At 38.0% G+C, this 20,712-nt stretch overlaps 1 protein-coding gene across 3 annotated transcripts in view; it reads left to right on the top strand.

Moving 5' to 3' along the window:
- The window catches only part of MME (membrane metallo-endopeptidase), a 109,596-nt gene that overhangs the window by 77,978 nt on the left and 10,906 nt on the right, over positions 1-20,712 (top strand). For all 3 annotated transcript variants that reach the window (XM_014546225.1, XM_005874414.2, XM_005874413.2), the window contains exons 17-22: positions 7,289-7,347; positions 12,849-12,968; positions 14,426-14,559; positions 14,674-14,739; positions 18,481-18,576; positions 18,941-19,017. In XM_014546225.1, coding sequence (XP_014401711.1) covers positions 7,289-7,347; positions 12,849-12,968; positions 14,426-14,559; positions 14,674-14,739; positions 18,481-18,576; positions 18,941-19,017 — 552 coding nt within the window. The remainder of the gene's footprint in view (positions 1-7,288; positions 7,348-12,848; positions 12,969-14,425; positions 14,560-14,673; positions 14,740-18,480; positions 18,577-18,940; positions 19,018-20,712) is intronic.

The raw sequence follows: 20,712 nt of genomic DNA on the forward strand, positions 1-20,712 counted from the left end.
AATATTGCATCACTCTGGCAAGATGGTATTGTCAAGAGACAGAAATTGAGAGAGAGAGAGAGAGATAGAGAGAGAGAGAGAGAGAGAGAGAGAAAGAGTTGGCCAGGATGTGGAGAAATTAGAACCCTTATACCATTTATGGGAATGTAAAACAGAACAGCCACCATGGAAAACAGTATGAAAATTCCTAAAAAAAAAATTAGAGACAGAACTACCGTATAACTCAGAAATCTCACTTCTAGGCACATATCCAAAAGACTTGAAATCAGGATCTCAAAGAGATACTACATTCCGACTTTCATTGCAGCACCATTCACAATAGCTAAGATGTGGAAGTAATCTGTTTCCATCGACATTTAATGGATAGATAAAATGTGGTATATACATACTAATCAGCCTTTAGAAAGAAGAAAATTGTATCATATGCAATGATATGGATGAGCCTGAGGACATTATGCTAAGTGAAATAAACCAGATAGAAAAAACATACTGTATGATTCCACTTATACGAAGTATCTAAGATAGTCAAGTTCATAAAATCAAAGAATGGTACCAAGGGGCTGGGCTTGGGATGTTATTAATCATCAGGCATAAAGTTTCAGTTAAGCAAGATGAATAAGTTCTAGAAATCTTTTGTACACATTGTACCTACAGTCAACAATAATGTGTTGTACAGTTAAATATGCTAAGAGGATAGATCTCATGTTGGTGTTCTTAACACAATTTTAAAAAAGAACAAAGCCTGAAACCTCCCTGCCTTCATGGGGTTACCAGCTAATGAGCTAGATAGACAATAAACTTAAAATGCTGCTGTATCATTACTAAGTCTTATATGAGATGTAATAGGTTTCAATTCTTTTATAAAAGATCCCAAGATTATTCTAAATCAGGAGAAAAAGTCACCAAAAGAAAATTCTGACAGAAATGATGCATTGACCCATAACTTCCAAATCTGGAATTTCTCTATATTTGGCATATCACACACATGGGGGTGCACGCATATGTGCATGTACATACATATAAACTTATTAAAGACTAAAACGATTGTGCTTGTTGTGAAACTTAGGACCACACATAACCAACTGATGACTTCTAGGAAGAAAATCAAGAGTAGTGATTTTTATTGCCTTTTGTTGAAAGAGAAGTGGATTCTCCCACTTTAATGTCTGAATAGGAGCTCTGGCTCTCACCACTCAGACAGTAAGATGATTCATGCAGAATACTTCAGTTATGTTAACAACTCTTATGCAACAACAATAAACAGTTTAATGAGGCTCTTTGGTCCTACGGTGCTTTTGCCTTTGGGTAAAAAATTGCACCTTATAGAATAGTGGGAAGAATTTGTGTTATGGAATCAGGGAGCTGTGGTGGTGGGGATGGTAGGGGCTGAGGGGTGGAGGGAGTAGGCAGGCCTGAGTTAAGATTTCTGCTTTGATACTTACTAGCTGTATGAATTTAGACAACCTACATAATACCGCTAAGCCTCAATGATTCCTTTAAAAACTAGGATAATATCTACTCTTGCCTTGTAGGGTCATTGTGTTCTGTGTTGTGTAATGTGCCCTCCACATAACATTGATGCTCATTAAATAGTAGCTGTTATTGTCTGTTCAAGGTGGGGCTTCAGGGTGATGTAGAAGCCAGCATCCTAAAACTTATTAAGATAAGAGGGAGCCCTGTGAAGTGAAGGGAGTCAGAACAAGCTCCCCATTCCCGCCCACCCATGAGTGTGTTGATTATTTTGAGCTGAAGACAAAGCCTCAAAGTCCCTCGGATAAAGCTTTTCATCTCCCCCTTAACTGCCTAAAAAAACTTTGATGAAGGCTAATACTAGAGACAACTACAAAGCCTGTGAGGTAGGTGTGGGAGATCAGCAGAGACTGTCTCTGGGTGGCATGGCAAACATTTGTTTACCAAACATTTGCTCTTCCCATCTTCCCGTGAACTGACTTCCTTCCCTTTGAAGCCCTAGACCCCTAAGCCCTTCTGCTCATCTGGGGTTGTCCTGATTCTTTGGGCTTCTTATGTCTATGTGAGGCTCTTGTACAGTGAACTGACTTCCTTCCCTTTGAAGCCCTAGACCCGTAAGCCCTTCTGCTCATCTGGGGTTGTCCTGACTCTTTGGGCTTCTTATGTCTATGTGAGGCTCTTGTACATACATAATTAAATTTGTTTTTTTTATATCAATCTGCCTTATATTAATTATTAGATTAGCCAAAAGTGCCTAGAAAGGTAGAGGAAAAATTTTTCCTCCCCTACAGAAGCAATTTAAAAATAAGCGCTTTCATTTTAGAGGTTGGCAAGAAATTGACATTCATCATTTTAATGAAATTTTGTGTGTTATTTATTTTTATTTATTTATTTTTTTTTTTCACAATCAGTCTTTATTGAGGTACCACTGCCCTGGAAGTTTAAGATAGAGATAGAGCAAGTAAGAGGTCTAACTCCAAAATAAAATAAAGAGATTTAACTCCTTCCTCTTTGAAGGATTCTGTTTAGTTGGGTACTTTGAAGTCCTTGGATGTTTATATACTTCTTCCAATCTCATCCTATTTTACATCTTACTTTCCTCCACAATTCTCAGGAATGCTTGGCTACATGTCTCCGAGAAAATTTGTTCCACTTAACAACAGTTGCTAGGTAGAATGTGGCTTTCAGACCTGTTCTTTGGGGACCAATTGAAAAACCAAAGGCTACAACCCATTTTCCCTTCACTCGATTGCCTTTGCTAGGCTCTGTGTATTATTTAGATAAAAAACTTAGAGAGGGGGATTAGATTGGAAGATGATAGGGTCCTTTTTCTCCTTAGTTTATGTTTCTTTTAGTTTGTAAATATTAGGACAAAGAATTTGATAACCAAACTGTGCCTTAGTTTCTACATGTGAAAATTGGACATGTCATTTATCTTATATGGGTGGTTTGAAGATAAATGAAGGTACATGGAAACCTCTGAAGTCTTGATGAGATAATATTGATAAATGTAAAGAATTACAGTGGTCATTGAGATTACAAATGAGAATTCTCCTTTCCAGGAGTACGTGAGGAAGACAGAGAAAACCACTGCATTTTATTGATGATTTCACAGGACTTACTCATGAGATGCTGAGAAATCGAACACTTCAGGGAAAGGGACATTCATTAACCATTTGGTTGCTTTAAGTTTTAAAGTCACACATGAGTGGGTGAAGGAGAAGTTTTATTCCGAGTGCTTTCACAATCCAGTGGGTTTATTATATCTGAAAAGCTATAGGATCAGGCTGTCGACTTCTGCTTTTCTTCCCTGCTGTAAAAATGTTTGTGTACTTACGTTTTATCACCACTTAGATTCTTCAGGGTAATGAGAGCTGGGAAAGAACACCTGGTCCCCCTCTTGAGTCTTTCTGTTATATTTCCCATCCCCATCGTTAGCTCAGCTTGGAGGGCCGCGCTGCATATAGTGGCTCTTCTTTGTTCCATCATTGAAAGCCCCAAAGAACAAGTTTACCGGACAAAACTATGGCTCAGAAGTTAAAAGTAAAATTTTCTTATTTCTTGTTTTCTCACACTGTGCTTTGTACCATACCACACACATCTTTGCTCCTACACACCCAGACCCAGGAGGCAGGAAGAGAAACCAAAGAACAGGGTGATATTTGACTCCTGTCTCAGGCTTGATACCTGCCCAAGAGGCTGCTGGTGTCTGACCTACCGTCAGGTAGCCTGCTCTATCCATTATTTTAGGGCAAGAATCACCACCATCTGGTTTTCTCTTCTGCTGCACATTTCCTCTTTTCTGTCCTGTTCTTCAGGGGCGAATTTGTCTGTCTTTCATGAATGGAAGTGTCTCCCAAAACTTGGAGGCTACATCCAAATCAAAAGAACGTCTAGTTTTGGTACATCACCACTTAATTTGAAAAAAATTTGTTTTAGCACTGTGTTTTTCTTTTAGAAAAATTTTATTTTATTTTAAATATTTTTATTGATTTTTAGAGAGAGAGGAAGGGAGAAGGATAGAGAGATAGAAACATCAATGAGAGAGAATCATCATGGATTGGCTGCCTCCTGCATGCCCACCACCGGGGATCGAGTCTGCAATGCAGGCATGTGCCTTGACCGGGAATTGAACCACCAAGCCACACCAGCCAGGCTAAATTTTATTTTTTAATTACAGTTTGCATTCAGTATTATTATGTATAGCATGTATAGCATGGTGGTTAGGCAATCATACACTTTATAGATTCCCCCGATATTTCCAGTACCCACCTGGCACCATACGTAGTTATTACAACACTATCGACTATATTCCCTATGCTGTACTTGACATCCCCCTGACTATTTTGTAACTGCCAACTTGTGCTTCTTAATCCTTTCACTGTTAATTTAGCTTCTTGACCACAAATCTTAGACATTGAGTCTGTAGCTGTTATCTTCATTCATTTAAGATGTAGTGATCGAATCAGAGTACTTCCAGTTCTGATCATTCCCAGGGACAGTACGTCCTGGGCAAATGAATCTGGGTAAATTAGCCCAGAGGTAATTGGAGGGCACACTGAGAAAGATCTCAAGGAAGGAAAGGCAAATGCCAAACACTAGTGCTCTCTGAAACTAACCGCCATAATTCTGATTTTATTTGAGCATTCTGTGCTCATAAAAAGCAACCTATTTTCTTGAAGGTATAATTCACAGTGGACATTTTAATATGCAAAAACCTCCCTGCTGGAAAGTTACAAACATTAATCAAAATGCAATCTTAAGCCTTTCACAGTAATGTAACAGAAGAGCAGGAAAGCACCAAACAAAAGGTACGACATTTATTTTTACAAAAGCAATAAACATGACATGGGTAATATAAACTTCGTTCATCTATGTCCTACTTTTGAGATCTGTTGCTGTCTAAAATATTAGTTTCATATGTCTAGTTCCTTTCCTCTGTAATGTAATTATTTTTTTTAAATGTTTGGGTTGGCACCTTTTGTATTTCAAGATTAGCATTGTGCCTGAATCCAGAACCAAATAATTTGCTTATTACTTGCGATTACCCATAAAAGCCCTTGCAGAGTACACTATCATTACATCGGAAGTGTATAATTGAGTAACTGAACCTTAAAACAGCTGAGACCTGGAAACATGTTAACTTTTATAACAAACTAAGTATAAGCTGTTTTTGCATAAAACCTACTGACATAGTTGCTATCAAAGTGTTGAGGACACGTCAGAGATACTGTTCTAAAGTCACCACAAGAAAGCACATTTTTCATACAACTTAGAATCATATTTGAACCTAAGTCATGATAACTGTGTGACGTATATATATGATAGACCTAATCCGTCACTTTTCCTGATCATGATTTTTATTCATATAAATATTTTCTTTAATATTTTCTTTCATAATATTTTTTGGTCACACAAACAAAATCTACTTGTGTTATATAGTTTCTGATCTCTTGGTTTTAGTCTGGCCTCCCTGTGTTTACAAATACATGTTTTTGTGGTGAGTCACCACAGATCATGTGGGAAGCAAGAAGAGTTTAATTAAAATAAATAAGATTATATGACTGTAATCATCAACCTTCAAGAAATTAAAGTATTGATGACTCAGCTGCAATTAAATTAGGGAGGACTGATATGTCAGTCACAGACAGCATCCTGTTTGAAAATTGTTTTTCTCTGTTTAAAACAACACCGTCAAACTAAAGAAGGAACACATTGATCAACCATCCCTCCTCCCACACTCTCCATCTTCAAACTTATTTTCTTCCTAAGGAAAAATTCACAGAAACATTATCTGGATTTTTAAAAATCCCAAATCCTTCATATAAATATCTTAGTCATGTTATTGGAGATAAAACCCATACTTAATTAGAATTTATCAGACACTTGTTATATCTGGCCCTCCCACAGTTATTTTTAAGAGAGCAAAATGGGACTCACATCTGACCTCCCACCATAGTTAGAGAAATTGTAGCTAAAATGCTGACTTGGGCAGCTGACTTTGTACTGCTCACCTCACAAAGCAGGGTCTGGAAACAGTTCTGATTTAACCTCATTGTACTAATTACTGTAAGCTCCTTGCATGAGTAGGATAATAATTGCTACACTAATTGTTGCCCAGAAAGTGGAATAACTGCAATGAAGTTGTTCTAAGTGTTTGCATGTGTGCTGATATTTAAGAGATTAATCTGAAGTTAATCAGTGTCCATTTTTCAATTAGTACATAAGGATGTATACTAGTCTATTATTAGGCATATATATTTAACTAATTAGTCTGTTAAGATGGAAATAATACTCCAGGCGCACAAAAGTACTTGATTATGATGATATGCAGTCTTTGTAACATATGTATAGAAAGACAAGGGAACATTGGTATCTATCCTATTAAGATGGAAATAATGCTCCAGGCGCACAAAAGTACTTGATTATGATTATTGATATGCAGTCTTTGTAACGTATGTATAGAAAGACAAGGGAACATTGGTATCTATCCTTTAGCTTAACATTATCCTTGAATTACTGTCTGAGAGCTATTTTTTTCCATTTTCTAATTCAGTCTCTCTTTTTTTTAATTTTTAATGTTGACATTAGTATAGGAGTCCCTCCTTCCTCCCTCCCTTTGCCCACCTCCACTCTCCCCCAACTCCCCTTTCCTAGGCCTTTACCAAATTATTGTCCGTGTCCATGGGGTATGCATATATATTCATTAGCTATTTCCTTCACCTTTATCCAGTCACCCACCCCCTTCATCAACTAAACTAGAGTCTTCTGAATTGAGATGTTGTATTTTATAAGAGCTGTAGATTCTCTTCAGAGCCTAAGTCATGCTATACACAGATAGACAAATCTATTTAAGAACCACCTGGATTTCATTTTATAGTCATCATACAAAAATAAACCTTTGCTCAGTTAGCTGGAATGTCTCTTTTTAAAAAATAACTTTAAACAGCAATAATCGGAGGCATATTATCTCTTCATGTATTGTCAACTGCTCCAAAATTGTTGGCCATAGTTACCTGGTATCGGGAACATAAAGTTAAATTCATTTCAATATAACTTTAATCCATTGCAATTCCTGAAGAGATAGATTTCATGCAAATGAAATAACAGATTGCAGACCTGGATATATTCTGATTTTTCAAGTAGAAATACTTTCAAATGAGCTTTCTCACCCAGTGAGCTAATTTTAATTTGTTGATCATATTTCAAGCAGAAAGTGAACATTCATCTGGGAATAGTAACAATCCTTTTATTGTGTTGAGTAGATTGAATCAGACAATGCAGTGTCATTTATAACGTCTCATCATGTTTTCCATAGGTGGATAAGCGGACCAGCTGTAGTCAATGCATTTTATTCTTCAGGCAGAAATCAAATAGGTAAGATCTATTCCTAAATAATGCTTTATTATTCCTTTATTGTTTTCAACCTGTAGTGAATTGCATGACTAGTTTGTAATACTACCCATAAAAGTATAGCTGAGCCGAGTTACTGATTTATTGAATATACTCTGAAAGTAAATTTATTTATGTATCTCTTTTCATGATAGTTGCAAATTTTAAATCAGTACAAATCATATTAAGTAGTTTTTTAAAGCAATACTCTCATTTTTAGGTAAATGGTTTATTTCTAATTAAGAAGTTATCGGCATTTTCTTTTGTATTTTTTATGGTTTTTATTTTTTGAGTTAATCTTTAACCCAGCTGGAATTTACTTTGGTATGTGACATGCAAATGATGGATAATCAGAAAAGTTTGTTTTTATATAACATGTAGATAATAAGTAAGGCATGTGCACCACGTTAAAATCAATTAGCTCAAAGTCTTTTCTGGGCTCATACACATCCCAGCTAGTGGAATGATTACCTAAACTCAGACCAGAGCCTGTTTAATGATCAACTCGGAACCTGTTTATCCTTTGTAATGTGGTCCTAGAAACCACTGAAACCTTTTCTTAGAAGTGCTTTTATTGCTAAAGAGTCTTTACTTTGAAGTCCTCTTTTTTTAAAAAACTATATATTTTATTGATTTCAGAGAGGAAAGGAGAGAGAGAGAGTGAGAGAAACATCAATGATGAGATAGAATCATTGATTGCCTGCCTCCTGCACACCCCACTCAGGATGGACCCCACAGCCCAGGCATGTGCCCTGAATGGGAATGAACCGTGACCTCCTGGTTCATAGGCCAATGCTCAACTGCCTGCCTCCTGCACACCCCACTCTGGGGATGGACCCCACAGCCCAGGCATGTGCCCTAAATGGGAATGACCCGTGACCTCCTGGTTCATAGGCCAATGCTCAACCACTGAGCCATGCCAGCCGGGCATGAAGACCTCTTTTTGATGCTCAGTAATTCTGTCAGTGTAACATCTAGTTCATTCTAGACTTGGACTTAAATGGGATAAATAACCTTTAATGGAATCCCAAGGCAAAGTAAGGCAGCCTGGATTTTGGTTCTGTGTTAGGGCAGACTAAGGGATATAGCTTCATTTTAATCCAACTCAGGAAGGGCCCTGGATCCTCTCAGACCTAGTGCTGAGCCAGGCCAACGAGAAGAGCCAGTCAGACCCTCCATAAGACCTCGCTGGTCTTCAGCTCTCCTCTAGAGCAGGTCCACATAGGTCACGCCCAGACAGATCCTTGTTTGGCTCTGAGTTACCCCATATTTATGGAGCTGGCTCAAAATTGCTCCACGTCAAAGATTCTCTTATCAGAGAAGACTTGGGAATGTTCCCATTTTGTATTTAATGCCCTCAAACCAAACAAGCACACAGCTAAAAGAAAATGAGGGTAAAAGTGGCCTAACATTTCACAAAGTAGACCATTAACCTCTGAATAACCAAGAATTGGCTGCAATACCCATTCTTAATATATAAGAAAGACATTTTTTAAGATTCTTAAGATAAATTCATCCGAAGGAAATACCAAATTTAAAAAAATTGTTAACTTCTTTTCATACGCTTGTCTGCTAATAATAGCAGTTCAGAGAAAGGGAAAGTGTCATTTGAGAGGAGAAATCTTTGATATGAAACGTTTTCTCTTTTGACAATTCATTGAAATCTTCAAAGTGAGGATTGTCTTAACTAAAAATAATTGAAGGTCCTGATCTCCCTCTTACTTCTTGATAAAAGTGTGTGTGTGTGTGTGTGTGTGTGTGTGTGTGTGTGTGTATACATACACAAATATATAATGTTTGCAACATTGTCTTCATGGATTTGGTATCATGTGCATTATAGAATTAGAATTGGTATAAAATAACATGTGTGTCATAGATGACCCTTCCACCTTCACACAAATACCCCAATTAAATTGCATACAATATCGCATGGGATTGTTTTTGTTATGTTATGGTTAAAAAAATAGCATGTTTTCCTATCATACAGGGAGTTATTCATTGTAATAATTTCTCCTTTTTCAGTTGCTACCTTTTGTCATAATTTATACATGTAGGCTACATTCCAATTTTTATGCACCCCACCAATTCACATCAACTAAAAAATAGTCATCTTCCATGGCAGCAAAGTACACTGAAAGTATTTAATTCACTCACTGGTTTCTATTCCTTGTATATTTGCTCCATGGAGCTCTGGAAACCTTTCCTGCTGTCAAATATTTCCCTATAAGTTCTAGGCATTATTCAATCATCTTATTAAACCTTAAAATCTCATCCAAGGAAATGATCACATCAGAAGGGAATACTTACTTCTTCTGCTGCATTCTCCTTTTTCATTAACATCCAAAATTTTTTTAAACTTTAGGAAATCTGTAGATTATTTATATTTAGTTTGTCCAGCCTGGATGGTCCATGACTATCTTGAGATAAGAAAGTTTTCTAAAGTTGTCTCATTCATTCTTAGGAGTCTTATTTTCAGACTTGAAAATTAAGAGTAAATATTTCCAAATATTTGATATAAAAAGAATTTAATTTTTATACCAAAAATTGATGTTACCTAATTATAATCATGAACTTTATATCAAAGATTGTAAAATTGAATTGTTTGCAGCCTTAAAAACGTGAACCAGGGAAGTGAGGGGGAGGGAGCAGGGAGAAGCCTAGTCTTTTGTTTCATGGACTAATGACTTATTTAATTAACTAGCTTGTTGACATCCATAAAATATGCACAACTAAGCAGTTGGTTATTATGAAGAGTTGTGAAGTCTCCTAGTAAGAGTGATAAGGCTAATGGCAAAAAGCCTCATCATAGAGGTTTAGCTGACAGAGAAAAAGGAGAAATCATCTTTGCAAAGCTGAACTTGAAGACTAGTATTTAATAGGAGCCATAAAAATCTTATCACTCGCCTGAAGAATGGCATATTAGGGTATAATTAAAGCAGCAGGATCTTTACAGATAACATTTAGTCTTGCTAGCACGTTTCATAAGAGCATTTATATAATGGGTGGATTTTAATCAGAGTACATAGTGTGGGAGATAATGTTCACTTTCAGTTAATAAAGTACCACACATAATTTTTATACTTTAAGCTAAAAGTTATTTCTTGGCACTGTTGATAGCTTAGGCAGCCACATATGAGGTATAACTTTCATCAAAATTCACCAAGGACAAAAGTATTTTTGTTGTTGTTATTTGGTCATTTTGAATGCTATAGCAACTTTACAGATTTTTTTTTAGATGTCTGGGGAGCACTTAGATTGCCCAGTGTATTTTAAAAGTCTCTGTAAATATCTAATTTTTAGCCCTGAAACACATGCAAACCTATGTTATATCCACCCCAATATTTGCTACTTGGTGTTGACTAGATATTAAATTTTTTAAGGTCAGGGCACTTCTTATATGCTCCTGGTATCCCACATAGCGATGGCCCGTGGCTTTGCAAGCAAATAGATATTATACTAATGATATTTTTTGTTCCAGAACATAATGTTTCAGTTATTCAGTGGATACTAGAGTTTTCAAACATGAAAAATAAAGTTACTAAATTATGAGCACTGTGAACTAAAGGGAGTTGCATGAGGGAGGCGGGTGTTTCCTTAGAGAGTTGTAAGCCGTTCAAGTTTTTTTAGCAGGGAAGTGGTAATGAGTCAAGTTGCACTTCAATCTGCTGCAGGATAGATTAGATTTAGGATACATTATAGGTGGGTGAGATAGGAAGTGGTAGGAGCAATTAGGAAATTAATTCTAAGGCAAGGAAATTCTAAGGCAAGGAATGAGACTGTGAACGAGGATGGTGTGGGTAAGGCTGATAGGAGGCGAAAAACAGAAGAGCCGCTTCTAGAAGGGAGGTGGATGATCCATTCTTTTCTTTTCTTTTTTATTGATTTCAGAGAGGAAGGGAGAGGAAGAGAGAGATAGAAACATCAACGATGAGAGAGAATCATCGATTGGCTGCCTCCAGCACATCCCCTACTAGGGATCGAGCTTGCAACCTGGACATATGCCCTAACTGGGAATCGAATCAGTGACCTCTTGGTTCCTGGGTTGATGATCATCTGCTGAGCCATACCCAGCTGGGCTGCATGATCCATTCTTTTTTATTTTTTATTTTTTATGATCCATTCTTTTACTAAGTAGACTGCGTACGACTTTGTTAAAGAAAGGAGGCATCTGAGATAAGCAGAAAATGTTCACTTTAGGTGACTTGAGACCCCTCAAATGCCATGAATAGAAATAATAAAGTCAAAAGAGTGATGGCTTACAGGGGAAAATGAGGAGTTTGATGTTTGACACATGAAATTTAAACAATAAGACATCTAACTGTAGAAAGTTAACAAGTTAATGTAGATGTCAGAGTAGACCCATAAAATTGTTATTTACTAAAGTCTTTAGGACACCGTAGTAAATTTATTTATTCACTTATTTATTACTGGAGGCCTGCTGCACGAATTTGTGCATGGGTGGGGTCCCTTGGCCTGGCCGGTGAGATTGGGGCTGATCAGGGTCATCTCCCCCAGTCCCACCCAGTCCCCATTGGGGCCATCAGGGCTGGCCAGCCGAGGGGAGGGACCGAGGGAGGTTGGCCAGCCGCTGGAGGTTGGCTGTGGGAGCGCACTGACCACCAGGGGGCAGCTCCTGCATTAAGTGTCTGCCCCCTGGTGGTCATTGCACGTCATAGCGACTGGTTGACCGGTCGTAATGGTCACTTAGGCTTTTATATATATAGAAGGCTATTAATTTGTTTAACACCTTTTCTAAGCACCTAGAATGTTCCAGGCACTATTCTTGTTTTAAGTGCTGGAGATCGTGAACTGAAAAAAGCTCAACTCAAAAACACACATAAATCTCTGCTCTCCAAGGGCTAATAGTTGAGGTGTTGGGGGGTAAGAGGTGGGCCAGTAAAGAAAAAGAACAACAATCATAAAGGAAATATACAGTCATAGATTTCTTGATGAAAGTAAAATACAGGTATGCGATTTGAGATACCTTCCATTGAGAGGCTCTATTTATTTAGTAAGCCATTAAAGTTGGGTAAAATGTTAGAGCTAACATTAAAAATAATACTTGTGATATTAAGTAACTATTTCCCCCAAATATTTACAGTGGGGAAAAGAGCTTCTGATTGAAGATGATAATTACCCCTTGCTCTAAACTCCTTTTGGCAGAAAACAATCTTACTAAGACTGTCAAGTAGATTATGGTTCTAAATCACAGATTAATGGTGTCACTCTGGGATGAACTCTTTGTTATCATCAATAATAAAAGGCTTATCGCTTCTCGGCCTTTTGGCTAAGATCAAGTGTAGTATCTGTTCTTATCAGTTTAATAATAAAAGGCTTGCATGTGTTTCTATCACAAAAGATTTTTGTATGTAATTAAATGAAACGGGACATACTAGAAAACAGTTAAGCAGGCAAGAAGCCAACTCCAGGCCTGCAATCCCAAAATAAAGCCACAAGTAATCCTTAACCATCTTCTTTCCTTGTAGTCTTCCCGGCTGGCATCCTGCAGCCCCCCTTCTTCAGCGCCCAGCAGTCTAAATCGTTGAACTACGGGGGCATCGGCATGGTCATAGGACATGAAATTACCCACGGCTTCGATGACAGTGGTAAAGTACACTTGACATTCCTTTGGCAGAGATATAGCCTCAGAAACCTGATTAAGAGCTATTATAATTTAGCAATACAAAAATAACATTCATCCATGTATCACTGGCTTAATAATCACCACACTGTTAGTGTTCCTTTCAAATTGTTGCTTAAGAAGATCAGAAATTTCTAGTAGTGAGGTAAGCCCTGACGGAATAAAGCAAATATTCACATTGAGAAAACACTGATGATAAATTTAGTCTTATTTTATGAGTTTTTATGTCTTAGTTCTCCAGACTTCCAGAGGGCAAGGTCCACATCTTAAAATGAGATATAAAAAATTAAACGTTAAGGTGCCCGTAAGCCTAAGAGTCTTAAACTGCTTGTGATGTGTGACTTCTTTTTTTTTCTTTCATCTTAACCTACTACCTAGTTTAGGCCTTGCAAACAGTGGGCACTTAAATATTTACATAATGCAAAATGGTTTTTTGATTGGCAAAATAGATTTAGAGTTTCAGTGAAACTGAAAAGAAAAGTAGTAAAGTCAGGAGATATGTAAAGAGGTGATAGTTGAAGCTATGCCAAATATCAGTTTGCAAGGAGAAAGAAAATAGAAAGAGAACAATAAAGAGAAAATAATTACACCTTAACTAGACCTTTAGAGATCCAGAGAAAGAAAAGGAGATGTGAAGGGCACAATTTTGAAAAGGACTCACTAAATGTCTATTAACTCAATGAGCTATACAGTAGTCTTCACAGGTAGATACTAATACTATTTCCATTTATTAATGGGGAAAAAATAGAGACACATAAAAGACTCACTTAAAGTCACAAAGCTAGAAATTAGTGGAATGAGGATGTGAGTTCAGCTAGTTTGTCTTCATAGCCATTTTCTTACTACATCATGGATGACTATTAAAAAGATGATAATAAAACTCAGTGTCAAATCAAATGACATCGATAAATATACCTCACAAAAGGAAAAGATCGATGTATTTAGGGTTAGCAGGAAAGCTCCAGGAGGAAAGGTGACTTTTGCTTTGTACTTGAAGTAGAGGGAAACTGAGTCCACCATATGTTACGAGAGTTTGAGGTATGAAATGAATGCCAGAATGAAAATATTGACCTTTTAAAAATCTCAAAATACCAAATGAAACAGGCATGGTTTCAGTAGAAACCATCTAACAGATATAAGGCATTGTTTCAGAAATGTTTATCTGGCAGCCTCAGCTGAGATCTTAAGAGCCAGGTCGGTGAACTATCTGAATTAATACTAAGGCACATCAGCAAACAAAATCCTGGCAGTCCAGATGTCATCAACTCTGAATGAGAAAGAATAACAGTTCCTCTCATTATGTGTTCAATTTAATGTCCTCTCACACAGTGGTATTTCAGTTCTGGCACTTAGAATGAAAAATATCTTATTGTAATTTTTGATGTAATGAATTCTCATTGTACTTGAATAAATATATTCTAGGCAGAAATTTTAACAAGGATGGAGACCTTGTTGATTGGTGGACACAACAGTCTGCAAATAATTTCAAAGACCAATCCGAATGCATGGTGTACCAGTACGGAAACTTCTCCTGGGACCTAGCAGGTGGACAGCATGTATGTCATCAGCATTCTCTTGAAAAGTTTTAGATATATCAAATCTTAAGTGAATTACTGATGCTTTTTAACAATCAGAATGTAGTTAAGGGTCTTATTTTTTGTTTTTAACAGATCAATGGAATTAATACCCTGGGAGAAAACATTGCTGATAATGGAGGTATTGGCCAAGCATACAGAGTGAGTAATAATATTTTTCCCATTTTAGTGGTTGGAGTGTATATTTATCATATTCATTCGTTCACTCACTCATTCAAAGCCTTTTGCAAAAGACACATAATGTAAGCAACAAAAGATTAAAATGGAAAATGTAAGGAGAAAGGGGATGGTAAATATGCTAACCAGCAGGGGCAATGCAGTTGCAATTGAGCTGAACACACGAAGCTGAGAAGAAGAAACATGGAGCATTATATCAACAGAAATAAGGAGATAGGCAAGTCCACAGAGGAGGTAACCTTTCTCTAAGAAATAATCTCTGAAATAAATTTATGACAAAAGAGGCCTCATAAAAAGAATTATTTCAGAATCATTGATCCATGTACCAAACAGGACCTTCAGTTTCACAACAAGTGAAGAAGTGTTGAGGAACTATAATCAGCATAAACCACAGTTCATTTACAATGATACCCTGAAGGACTAAGTGATACGGTTTCAGCATGTGGCCTTTTAGTCATCCAAACTACTATGGCCAGAGAAGTTTATCACAAAGAGTTCCTTAGATTCTCATTTAGCCTTCCATTAACTCATGCATTCAACAAATACTCAATGAGGGCTTTACTCTGTGTTTGGCACTATTCTCAGTGCTAAAGATAAAGCTGTGAACCCTCCCTAAATGATATCATTACTTGGTCATTTAAACAAGGATTGAAGGAGGATGCACAAGAAAAAGCAGGGATTTGCACAAAGAGTGGAGGAATACTGGTCTTGAAAGCAACAATGAGGAGCGAGGGTAATGTTGAGTGTTTCTTCCAACCCTGAGGTAGCCCAGGTGTGGGAGAAGGAGCAAAGTCTACTTGACAAGGTGTCCCCATGATAAGGTGAATCGAATGTTCCATGGAGTGGATGAGGATGTAAGGTTATTTGTTCAACATAAACCACAGTTCATTTATAAATGAACTGTGGGTTAAGGAAGAGGAGGAGAGGCTCAGTAGTTGGATCAGGAAAGAAGAGGAAGCATCAGAACTATGTGGGAGAGAGGACAGTGGGGCCTGTGACTTGACAGTGAATATGGATGGATTATCAGAGTGTGAGACTTGGGAGATTACACTGACAGCAAAGTTTCCTAAAGGACGAATCCCCGTCAAGTCCTGGGAGATGGTAAATTGCTGCTGCTTTGAATGCTTGGTAGTTTTTCTTTTACTGGATGCAAGACATTGGGCATTTTACATCTTTGAGAGCTGAATATTTTTGCTTTCCTATATTTTTTAGCTTTATTCTAAGACCCAGTTAAATTCCTCAGAAATGGTCTGGTGGTCCTGTTGGGTCTTGGTTCTATAACTTGTTAAGTGGGACTAGGGAATTGCTCGGAAATTCCTCAGAAATGGTCTGGTGTTCCTGTTGGGTCTTGGTTCTATAACTTGTTAAGTGGGACTAGGGAATTGCTCGGTCTAAAGACGATTATTCTCCACTGCTGAGGCAAGACCCTACTGGGTGAATCTTGAGGTCTTTCATTTTTGTTAGGTGTGCATACCAGACGTTTTTATCTCTAATCCTTGGCCATGGTTCCTTCACTAGCATTGAGTAGTTTGCTCACATGCATACCCACATACTCAGGTGAATATTCGAAAGGGCCATCTGATCGCTTGAGATCCTCTATCCATGCAGGAGAGGCTCAGTAGTTGGATCAGGAAAGAAGAGGAAGCATCAGAACTATGTGGGAGAGAGGACAGTGGGGCCTGTGACTTGACAGTGAATATGGATGGATTATCAGAGTGTGAGACTTGGGAGATTACACTGACAGCAAAGTTTCCTAAAGGACGAATCCCCGTCAAGTCCTGGGAGATGGTAAATTGCTGCTGCTTTGAATGCTTGGTAGTTTTTCTTTTACTGGATGCAAGACATTGGGCATTTTACATCTTTGAGAGCTGAATATTTTTGCTTTCCTATATTTTTTAGCTTTATTCTAAGACCCAGTTAAATTCCTCAGAAATGGTCTGGTGGTCCTGTTGGGTCTTGGTTCTATAACTTGTTAAGTGGGACTAGGGAATTGCTCGGTCTAAAGACGATTATTCTTCACTGCTGAGGCAAGACCCTACTGTGTGAATCTTGAGGTCTTTCATTTTTGTTAGGTGTGCACACCAGACGTTTTTATCTCTAATCCTTGGCCATGGTTCCTTCACTAGCATTGAGTAGTTTGCTCACATGCATACCCACATACTCAGGTGAATATTCGAAAGGGCCATCTGATCGCTTGAGATCCTCTATCCATGCAGTGTTCTCTTCTTCAGTGCCCTGTCCTTGGTATCCCTGAACTTTTTGTCCTCAACTCTAGGAGTCCCTTGGACTCTGATGGGTTTTCCTTTCTCTATGTTGTAGCCTGGAAACACTGAAGGCAATAAGCTGGGGCGATCACAGGGCTCATCTTATTTGTTCACCATCTCAGAGAGATTACTCCCCCTTTTCCCAGTGTCCAGTGTAATGCAAGCCATTGTTTAATATGTTTTTTCCATCATTTGGTTGTTTTAGTGGGAGTGTGGTTTACCCCGTCCCTGTCACTCCATCTTGCCTGGAAGAGGAAGGCATCGGTACTCTTAATACTCCTGTAGTTATTCTTATATACTGCTAGATTAAGAATCACTGATTTAAAAATCCAGTCAAAGTCTGTTTACCCCATCCCTGTCACTCCATCTTGCCTCTTAATACTCCTGTAGTTATTCTTATATACTGCCAGATTAAGAATCACTGATTTAAAAATCCAGTCAAAGTCTGGGCTGATGGTACTTCCATGGAGATGCCCATCTAGAATAAGTACAGAATTATAATGCAGCAAAATAAATTTGTGCAAATATTTTATTATGCACAAAATTATAATGTCTAATGCTCTGTCCCCTACTAGATTGTGAACTCCCTAAGAAAGAGCAGTCTCGAGTATTCCCCATTTACCCAGCATTTTTACTTAGTAGAGACTCAATAAATCTATGATAATGGCAAATAGAAAGAAATGAAATATATTTTCTGCTTATCTAATTGGTCACTTTCCTTTGTAATAAATTGGAAATGACTCATCTCAAAAATGTAGTTGTCAATTCCTTTCTTAAAGTATATTTAAGTAGAAGAACACTACATTTTTCAAGTGTCCATAAATCCTCTTGACTTGAGATCACTTTTTGACATTCAAATAACCTAAATTCCTTTTTCCTAATGTAACTGAAGTTCACTTTGTTTTGTCTTGTCTTCAAGGAGCCAAAATAATTGCTCATTCTTATTTTTAGAGTCATAGGATATTAGGCCTCTAATGGATCTTAAGAGAATCCCTTAACTTTTGGCAAGAATCACCCAAACAAAGTCTGCTATGAGTATATTTTGCTAAGAGTAGTAACTAAGCTAAATATAGCAATTACAGACTCTCTTGGCAATTCATTCTTCCAACTAGCTGGACTTATCCATCTATCAGTAGAACAACATTTACATAAGCTTTTCATTGCTTATTTAAGTCATCCATTGATAACTGACATTTGTTGGTCATTTGATGTGTGCTGAACTCTTCTCATTTGTTAATCATTATCCTGTTTTTTCAAAGCATTTGTAAATGAATTCTAGTTTTCTTTCTAATCCATGAAATAGTTGTAGGTTGCCATATCTAAGTATATAATGATGATTCTGATACAAAAAGTTAATTACCTGTTACATGGTCTTTTGCATAGATTTATATATAAATTTGTAAATGCTAAACATCATGTTTCTGTTTCACTAACTGCCTAGGCCTATCAAAATTATGTTAAAAAGAATGGCGAAGAAAAATTACTTCCTGGACTTGACCTAAATCACAAACAACTCTTCTTTTTGAACTTTGCTCAGGTATGCTACCATTCTTGATTGATAGATATGAAAATCATTTTGAGTTATAATTTTATAGTAAGTTAAATAATGCATGCTGAGTTTTCTTGATTTAATCAATTGTGGCAGATCGTTTGACTTGACGAAATTTTATTGTGTATAACAGACTGTCAGAGTATATCAATGATAATTATGCTCCTGGTTGCCTATGCTCCTGGTTGCCTATCATTGAACAGTATTTAAAGAGTAAATGGTTGAGGAATGCAGAATTCCAATTTAATTTTTGCAGTAGGAAGTTTGCTTTTTTCTCAGCCTGCCCAAACAAGTAACTAGTATCCTTGATTAAACTTAAGCACAACATTTCCTTCTTATATTCCTATCCTAGGTGTGGTGTGGGACCTACAGGCCAGAGTATGCAGTCAACTCCATTAAAACAGATGTCCACAGTCCAGGCAATTTCAGGTATGTGGATTTGAACAGCAGCCAAGGTGCTCTAATATTGGCTCCATTAGTTCTGAGTTTGGGAATTGGCCTTTTCTAATTCTGACTCTGTAAAATTTGGAAATCCAGTGTTGTTGTTTTCTTCTCTTTTGAGGGTTACAGATAGGATCAACAGAGCAGATCAGGTAAATGTCATGTTTACACAAGCATAGCCTTCACTGCTCTCTTCCTCAGAATATACGTGACCTAGGTTCAGTGCTTGATGAATTCCAATAAAGATGTCACCTCAGAACAGTGGCTCTATTTAAAGGTAGCACAAGACATTTCTAAACGGCTGTAAAAGGTTTAGGCTTAGGACCCATGAGTAGCTATGCCAAAGAAAGATTTTCGTTCAGCATAAAGGGAAACTTTCCAGTAATTAGAGCTTGTACGTCATGGAATAAAGTTATCTCCAAAGCTCCAGGAGAGAGTACCTTGAAGCAGAGGTCCGAGAACAACCTGTCAAGGATGATGGATTAAAATGCCCTGCATGGTGGAAGAATGAGTTAGAAGATATCTAAAACCCTTCTCAAATCAGAAAATCTTTGAGAACATTGGATTGAAAGAGAATCACTCTAACCAGCATTTGAATGTTAAAGCCTAGATCCCTATCTAGCTGTTTTAGGACTAAATATCTAATGCTACCCGCTCCACAGGGACTTCAACCCTTCTGATCAGCAACAACTTTTCTCAGGCAAGACTATCTGAAAAGTAAATTTAAAATTTTGTAGGGTGATTGGGAAACAGAGTCTGAAAACAAAAGGGAACTAATGGGCTGAATTTCAAAAGCACTTCCTAAATAAACATGAGCACAGTGCCCATATCATTCACTCCTAGGGAAAGACCCTATCCAAATATAAAACAATAAAATACCACATTTAAAAACTCGTGTTGTTCTAGTATGATCATTAGCAGCAGCAGCAGCATTTATATTTGCCTTAACATTTCTTTCAAAATTCATTCACTCAACAACTGTTTATTGTATGTTCGTTTTGTGTATAATCCAAGCTAAATTTAGTCTTGCTAAAATATTCAAATAAACTGCTTTTTAGGTAACCAGCAACAAAAGTCACTGGATCAATTGACATTATGTTTTATCCAAGTAACTTTTAGCTTCCCATTGGCTAATCAGGGCGATATGCAAATAAACTGCCAAGAAAGATGGCAGTTAACCACCAACAAAGATGGAGGTTAATTTGCATATGTAGGCGCCAAGCGACGGAGCGAAGCCGGCTGGCCCTGGGCAGGAGCAGTGAGCGAAGGCCGGCGTAGCGAGTGAAGAGCAAAGAGGGGGGCCCGCCAGCCCAAGCACGCAGGGCCGGGGGCTTAGCTAAGGCTTAGCGCATACTCCCTGGTGGCCCCACAGCAGGGCATCCTGGCAGCCTCCTGACAAGAGGGCGGCCTGGAGAGCCGAGTGGGGCAGGGGCTGCAGGGAGCCATGGAGGGGCAGGGCAGCCTGAACCAAGTTCCCAGGGGTTTGAGGAGAGTGCTTGACAGGAGCCCAGACTGCAAAGAAGGAAGAGGAAGCAGCCACAGGGAGCTCTTCCAATCCCCCTGCATGGACACCCTACCCCAGCCCCCACACCCCCGGAGGCTGACCAGACAGGGAGAAGTCCCAGCCTTGGGGGTAGCTGCAGCCTGTATCTCCGACTCCCAATCTCTTCCCCTGCCACCCCC

The sequence above is a fragment of the Myotis brandtii genome, unplaced genomic scaffold (assembly GCF_000412655.1).
Source record: "Myotis brandtii unplaced genomic scaffold, ASM41265v1 scaffold436, whole genome shotgun sequence".
NCBI classification, from domain to species: domain Eukaryota; kingdom Metazoa; phylum Chordata; class Mammalia; order Chiroptera; family Vespertilionidae; genus Myotis; species Myotis brandtii.